The sequence below is a fragment of the Octopus bimaculoides genome, chromosome 7 (assembly GCF_001194135.2).
Source record: "Octopus bimaculoides isolate UCB-OBI-ISO-001 chromosome 7, ASM119413v2, whole genome shotgun sequence".
Lineage (NCBI taxonomy): Eukaryota > Metazoa > Mollusca > Cephalopoda > Octopoda > Octopodidae > Octopus > Octopus bimaculoides.
In genome coordinates, this window is record NC_068987.1 from 65,128,945 (window position 1) to 65,137,319 (window position 8,375).

At 35.0% G+C, this 8,375-nt stretch overlaps 1 protein-coding gene across 13 annotated transcripts in view; it reads left to right on the forward strand.

Moving 5' to 3' along the window:
- LOC106872834 (probable protein phosphatase 2C T23F11.1) overlaps positions 1–6,339 on the forward strand; it is a 223,620-nt gene extending 217,281 nt beyond the window's left edge. For all 13 annotated transcript variants that reach the window (XM_052969731.1, XM_052969728.1, XM_052969730.1 and 10 more), the window contains 2 exons: positions 4,256–4,401; positions 6,038–6,339. In XM_052969731.1, coding sequence (XP_052825691.1) covers positions 4,256–4,401; positions 6,038–6,241 — 350 coding nt within the window. In that variant the 3' untranslated portion in view covers positions 6,242–6,339. The remainder of the gene's footprint in view (positions 1–4,255; positions 4,402–6,037) is intronic.
- The last annotated feature ends 2,036 nt before the right edge of the window (positions 6,340–8,375 follow it).

An 8,375-nucleotide genomic window follows, 5' to 3' on the forward strand; every position in this document is an offset into this window, starting at 1 on the left:
TTATTGGGGCAAGCGAAAGCGAAATCGGGATAGCACCTGTGCCCAGCGTTGCCTTTCTGGCACTTGTGCCCATGACATGTGTAAGGATTTTCGAGCGAGATCGTTGCCAGTGCCCCTGGACTGGCTCTTGCGCGGGTGACACGTAAAAGCACCCACTACACTCTCGGAGTGGTTGGCATTAGGAAGGGCATCCAGCTGTAGAAACTCTGCCAAATCAGATTGGAGCCTAGTGTTGCCATCCAGTTTCACCAGTCCTCAGTCAAATCGTCCAACCCATGCTAGCATGGAAAGCGGACGTTAAACGATGATGATGATGATATATATATATACATCACAATCCCAAACATTGGTTCTTCTCTTTAAAACTATATATTTATATTTTATATGTGAAACTTAATTTAATTTTAATTTTTAATAAATTGAATTTTATTCAGTTTTTACCTGGAAATTTGGATTTTTATCCCTAATATTATTGTTATTTATATATATATATATATATATGCACACACACACATCTGCATTGCATATTATATATATTGAGGCCAGTAATTATTTTTCACAAGTATTCTGAAGTTAATGATGGATGTAGTATTGTGTAATAGTAGAGAAATCCCTTTGTTTACAAAATTAGATATTTAGTTTCCCTTTGTCCATGATTCTAGCAACATTTGAAATATAGTTAGGTTTTGTAAAGTAAACAGGCAACTATCGAAAAATCAAGCAAAATTAAACTTTTACTACTTAACGAAGTATCTTAAGGATTTATCAGTATAATTGTAATCAATATATTTTGGGAGAAACTCAGCACATAAATGCTGTTCTTACATGTAGCTACCAGCAAGTACTGTCTGTGATGTGCTGTGATATCAGCTCATTAACTGAGAAGTTAACAACTACTCGTATTTCACCTCTATATTTCATGATTTCCACATCCCTATCTACTTTATCAAGCAATCTAGGCAAACACAAAACCTGCCAACTGACCAAAATAACTGTAATATTTATTGTTTCGCTAGCTCCAAGCTCAATATTTCATTGCCAAAATATCTAAGATATTCCTATTAATCAACTGGATCTAAAGCTGAAGTTTTGATCATATATAGACACATAAGATAGAAAAAAAACAGAAACAACAACCAATCTTGATTAACACATTTGTATTTATTTTTAATTGATTTGTTGAGGTAGGAGGGGTAGCACTCATGATCTTTAAAGGAATGCTTCTTTCACACCAGTGAAAGCAAATGTAGTTATGTTCAGTTTGAATTTCTATATGTCCAACATCCATAAGAAACATGTATACAGGTAACAAATTCTAGATTATTGTAGCAGTGGGCATAAATAATTCAGTAAAGTGTTTCTTAAGTCTAGGGTAGTGAGACAATAGGATGATTGAAGATGGGGAGACATATGCATCGTGTTGGCTTCAATGGGGATGCAGTGGAGGTTAGTTCAGAAGTTGCTGCAGTAGTAGAAGTAGAAATAGGAGAGAGTGGGGAAGCAACATCACATCTATGAGTCAATGATTATAATGTGTTGATGAGTGAGTCTTGTTAATCAGTTGATTAGCAATGTTTGGGATTGTGATATAAGAAATTTTCACATGTAACAACAGTAGCAGTTCAGATATGTAATACTCCACTTTTGTAAGATATCAGCAATTTGGATGGCTTAATTTATTTTCTGCTCTTGAAATAGAAGACTACTTTTGGGGATGCAATTTTATCATGAGATATTATGAGGTCTAACTGGTGTAGCAACTTTGATGGTTCTGTGTGCTACTCATGCATAAGAGGGGTGTAACAGAAAGTTTTTTATTTGCTTTGCTTTGGTATGATAGATGCATGATGTAGTGTGAAATGTGAGATCATATAAGACTAAAACATGATATATCAAGGGAGCTATGCATATTGGATACTCTAAAAAATTCAACTGAGTAATTTCATGTGATACAGAGATGCTTAAGCAGAACTGACCACTGCTTTTAGTCTGTTAGAATGGTTCATTCAGTTGGTAAAAATTCAGCCACTAATGTATTTCACAGGTTTAGATATTTACTAGCATCAAGTATGTTTTCTCAAAATCTTCATGACTGTAAATGACTAAATGAACTTTATACTGGAAACAAACATATGTTGCTTTTCTTTTGATGTAATAGCATATTAACAGGGTATACCAAAAGTGTATTCTCACTGAGCACCTATTGCAGTAGCTGGGATATTAACTGATATAACAAAGACATTAACTGACCAGCTCTAGTAATACTAAAGATACTGCATGACCTAGTCTAGCAATAGTCAGGATACTCACTGACCAATTCTCGTCATAACAAAAACACTCACTGACTAATGCTAGCAATAGCAAAAAAAAAAAAACACTCAGTGGCTGATTCTAGCTATCGCAAAGACACTGGTCAACAGTGGCAATGACCAACATGTGCTCTGAGTATCTCTAGAAATTACATGGCCATTCACTGAGCCATGTTAGCAATAGGAAGGATAGTTTCACTGACCAAGTCTAGAAATTGGAAGGACATTCTCTGATAATTCTAATAATGATATTCTTATGACCAATTCTAGCATTTTCACTGACCGGGTAACCATATTTATCGTAAATATATATATTAAACAGTATCAGCAGCAAGCAGTGTTTAGGTAAAAAGCGAACTTTAGGTTGTTAAAATATGTTTGTGACATATTTCAACTTCTAAAGGCAAACTCATAACAGTTACTGTGGAGAAAAAAATATCTCTTATGGTGAAAAGGTGTAGAAACACCATATCTGTCTAGTGCTGCCCACTGGTGTTTTTATGCCTTTTTTACTATAAGAGAGAAGTTTTAATTTCTCTATGGTAACTGCAGTGAATTTGCCTTTAGAAGTAGAAATGCATCACAAACATATTTTAACTAACCTAAAGTTCGCATCATCATCATCATCATCATCATCATCATTTAGCATCTGTTGTCCATTCTGGCATAGGTTGGACAGTTTGACCAGGGCTAGCTAGCTGGAAGGCTGCACCAAACTCCAGTCTGATTTTGGCATGGTTTCTACGGCTGGATGCCCTTTCTAATGCCAACCACTCCGAGAGTGTAATGGGTACTTTTACATGCCACCAGCATGGGTGCTATTTGCACGATACCGTTCTGCCACAGCTGCGATTTTACTTGGCTTGATAGGCCTTCTTCTCAAGCATGATATAAAGCCAAAGATCTCTGTCATTGCCTCTGTGAGACCCAACACTCAAAAGGAGCTCAGTCACGTTGCCTCTGTGAGCCCAACGCTCAAAAGATGCTTTTTACGTGCCACTTATGTGACACCAGCATCAACCATGACTACGATTTCACTTGGATTGACGGGTCTTCTCAAGCACAGCATATCACCAAAGGTCTTGGTCACTAGTCATTGCCTCTGTGAGGCCCAAAGTTTGAAGATCATGCTTTATCACCTCATCCCATGTCTTTCTGGGTTTACCTCCTCCACAGGATCCCTCCACCATTAGAGATCGGCACTTCTTTACGCAGCTGTCCTCGTCCATACGCATCACATGACCATACCAGTGCAGTCATCTCTCTTGCACACCATATCTGATGCCTCTTATGCCCAACTTTTCTCTCTGGGTGTTTACACTCTGTCAAACATGCACACTGACATTCTGCATCCAGTGAAGCATACTGGCTTCATTTCTTTCAAGCCTATGCATGTCCTCTGCTGTCACAGTCCATGTTTCACTGCCATATATTATAGCTGTATGCACACAGGTATCATACAATCTGCCTTTCACTCTGAGAGGGAGGCTCTTAGGAGCTAATCTTATTCTCACAGCTATGCTCTTGGAGCATTCACCTCCACTACTAACTTGGTCACCTAGATAACAGAAGTTATCTACTACCTCTAGCTTACTACCCTGGCAATTGATGGAGTCTATTTTCTGTACATTTTCAGTATTTACTGTACCTGTGCATCTTCCACATACAAAAGCTATTTTCCCCTGTTACGCTTCCTCCGATATTGCTGCACCCCTTATGTGTCCAAAGCTTACACCGAGTACATCTTATGAAATTTCTGCCTATGCCTTTTCTACCGATAGAGCAGCCATCTACCTGAAGGGATTTGTGATTTGTCTGCCTTTCTACTTACTAAGACTTTGGTTTTTGCTAGGTTAACTCTAAGGCCCTTCGATTTTAGACCTTGCTTCCATACCTATATATATATAACTATTCTGTTTAATTACATTTGATGTAATATTTTTCAGCATTCCCAGATGTTGTAGAGAAAGACATCACCCTAGATTGGGAATTTATAGTTTTAGCTTGTGATGGTATATGGGATGTCCTGGAAAATGAAGATGTTGTGAAATTTATACGAGCTCGCATTGCACAAAGGATGCCACCAGAAACAGTAAGTGTTTTGTGATATATTTTATACCTGTTTTTTTTTTTTCATCTTTACATTAAATTGTCTTACTTCCAGCTTTTTGCCATAGTGTTTGTTAAATACTAGGAGCTGGCTTTTTGTTTTGTTTGTCTGGGAGTGTTTGTTTTACTCATTTATCTTCTTAGTTCAAATCTTAGTAGTTGTATATTCAATCAGTTTAACATCAGTGTCAAAAGTAGTTAAGTGTCATATTAAATGCTTTGTGGCATTTAGCTAGATCTCTTTATTAAGTGAGATCTAATTTTGGTGGAGTTGACATTGCTTTTCATACTTCCAGTGTTGATAAAATATGTAGGAATACGATATTATGTGAAGGTTGATTCAGTCAATAGTACTCTTTCTCCAAAATGCATGGTTATGGCCAACATTAAAAATCATTTTTACTATGAGTTGTGTTGAGTACTGGATTGGCAGACTCATTAGTGCATTGGACAAAGTACCTTAATGCATTTGTTTCAGCATTTTACAGTTTGAGTTCAAATCCCACTGAGATAATTTTTGCTTTACATCCTTCTGATGTTGGTAAAATAAGGGACTGGGGTAATTTTAATCAACTCCCCACCCCCACTTCTCCCAAATGTTCTGGACTTAAAACTATATTAGAAACAATTATTATGAGTAATGTATGACCAAATTCACTCACAAGGCATTGATTGGGCCAGGGCTATAGTAGAAGTCACCTGTTCAAGGTGCTGCACTGTGGGACTGAACTAGATATTATGTGGTTGCAAAGTGAGGTTCTTAACCACACAGCTGTGTGTGTGTGTGTGTATATATCAAACAAAAACAAATGGATAGTTCAAAACATCATTACGTGTGTTTCAATAGTATGGTTTATTACCAAATACTCAGTCCATTACATAATATATTAGATAATATTATATAAATTCACATAGTTACATAACCACTCCATTTCATAAGGTGATATTCCTGCCAAAGTTTTTGGTGAGAAACAAAGAATCTGTAAGGGAAGAGATATTTATAAACAAACAGAATTATATATGAATTTTCAAAGTGAGATAGAGAAATTAAACTTTGTGACAAATCAAACAATATGACTCATACATGAATTTGTTGGATACCTTGGACCAGTGAACAACTGTTTGACTCTGTATGGTTCACCATATGGACCAGTTGAATCCTCTGGAATACTTTCTTTTGGAGTAATGTGTTTAACCAAAGATATGCACAGGTTAAGTTAACTTCTAATTTGCCATGGTCTGTTTGAGCCCCTCTGCATTACTATATATGTGTGTGTGTATAGATATGTATGTATGTATATAAATACACACACACAGGTACAGACACAACTTGGATGCAATAATTCCATTTGCTGAAGCAGTTTTAAGTGTAGTTGTGATGTTTATACTTATTATATTATTACTCTTTGTTGGTTACTGTATTTTCTCTCCTTTTCTCTCTTCCCGATATATATATATAATATAATATAATATATGTGTGTATATATGCACGTGTGTGTGTGTATATGCATATGTATGTTTGTGTGTGTATATATATATATAATATATGTGTATGTATATATGTATATACCCATATATATATGTATGTATGTATATCTATGTCTACTTTTCTGTTTCAGATATGTGAAGAACTGATGACAGCCTGTCTGGCTCCTGATTGTAACATGGGTGGTCTTGGCTGTGACAACATGACCGTTGTTCTTGTTTGCTTTCTACATGGAGGGACATATGATGAATTGGCCAAGAAATGTGCTAGACCAATAACTCACTCTATAAGTGCTCTTCACAATGATAACTCTTTAAATTCTTTAGACTTGAAATAGTAAGACTGACACCCATAGCCTAGTAGTAGTTGTTGTTAACATTGATGTTAATGTTGTTTTGTTGTGTTGGACATTGTTAATAAATACATTGAAATGTTGACATTTCTCTCCCCCAACTGAACACCCACCCAGTTTCTCCCTCACCTTCCACAAGACCTCCACCCCACTCTGGTCCACTTCCCAGTATGAATACCATTAACCACTAACATCACTACTACCGCCACTGCCACCACTACCACCACCACCAGTTTTTAAAGGGAATAAACATGAAAAAAAAGTAAAAAATGAAACCAAAGGAAAAGGAGATAGAAAGAGAAATATGAAGTAAAAAAAAAGATATTTAGTTTATTTAATGAACTTTGATAAACAAACAAAAAACAAATAAGTCATTCTACCTTCAATAGTAATAATAACAATAATGATGAGGATGATGCTTCTGTTACTCCCATCCACTCACCAAAATAAATATTCTTGTTCTGTCTTTGTTTAATTTAAAAAGCTGTAAATTTCTGTGTCTGTATGCATGTGTGTGTGTGTATGTGAACATGTGTGTGCATATGTGTACACGTGCACATATGCATCATAATATACTGCAAGTAAAGGCAAGTGCTTGTAACATGACTGAGACTTCACTGAATGCAAGTGCATCGTGTTGGTTACTGTAGCAGAAGTTTTGTGTCCAAAAAACAAATATATATATATAAAGAAAAATACATAACATAAAAGTAAAAAGCAACAACAAAAGAACAAGACAAAAGAGTATTAAAAATTAACCAAAAATATGCAACCCATTTTTCTATCTCACCTACAACTCTTTGAACTCACCTTAAGTCATTATCATTACAAACATGCACTTAAAGTACCATGTTATTGCTAAGGTAAGAAAATGTTACAGCAGTGGTATGGCAAATGAAATCCCATCTAAGCCCCATCTCTTTCCAAATGTCCCCACAACAAATTCTGGAGTATTCTGTTTCTTTTTCTTTTTTGTTTTCTGAGTGGGTAGATGGGTGGGTAACTTTCCTTCCCTCTTTACCCCTTTCACTCCACTCTGGTTCAACCCTGAACTCATTGGTTTTTCAAAAGGACATTCATATCTTTCTTGCAAATCTGTAATTGAAAATAATTGTAATACATATCTATCCAAATATACAAACAACAATACACACACACACACACACACACACACACACACACAACTATGTGTACGTATGAAATACATGTGTGTGTGTATAAATATGCATAGTATTCAGAATGTTATATTTTCTTATATCATGTCTATGTTTTTATTGTTTAATTGTATATATGTATGCATTTGAAATATATTTGCACATGCACGTACATGTGTATATGTAAATGCATACTTATGCATATGTATGTTTTTGTGTACACACACACACACACACACAAACACATACACACACACACACACACATAAATGTATTACATGTATTTATATATGTTTATATTTATGTTTAAATATATATTTATATATTTGTGTGTGTATATGTTCTTTTATGTGTTTCAGCCAGGTGGCTGTGTTTATGCTGGAGCACCACTATGTATAAATATGCAGAATTATATATATTTATATATCTATATACATGTATATATATTTTTTTTTATATATATATATATATATATATATACATATAAGTAAATATATAGATATTTGTAAATATATATATATTACTTATCTATATAGTTTGCGTACGATATATATTTATACATTCAGACAGAAATGACTGTTGACTTGTCCAAATGACTGCAACTGGCTATGCATTGTGAAATAGCAGAATTCTGAAATAGTATGTTACTAACACCCACTACTTATCTCTATTTGTCTGTAACCATATCTTTTAATAGTCTATCTTTCCCTTGTTGCAGTACAGTGTCTAATCTCTGGTTAAGTAACTGCACAGCATCATGTACATATGTGTATATGCATAAGTACTAGCACATACATACTTCTATTTATGTATGTGTAATTGTGCATCTAAAAAATACACATACATCTCCATAGCACAAGTATGTAGGTATACATATATGTATGGATAAATGTGTGTATATAAACACACACACACATACACAAGCATATATACATACATACAACCCCACCATTTACTGACTTATA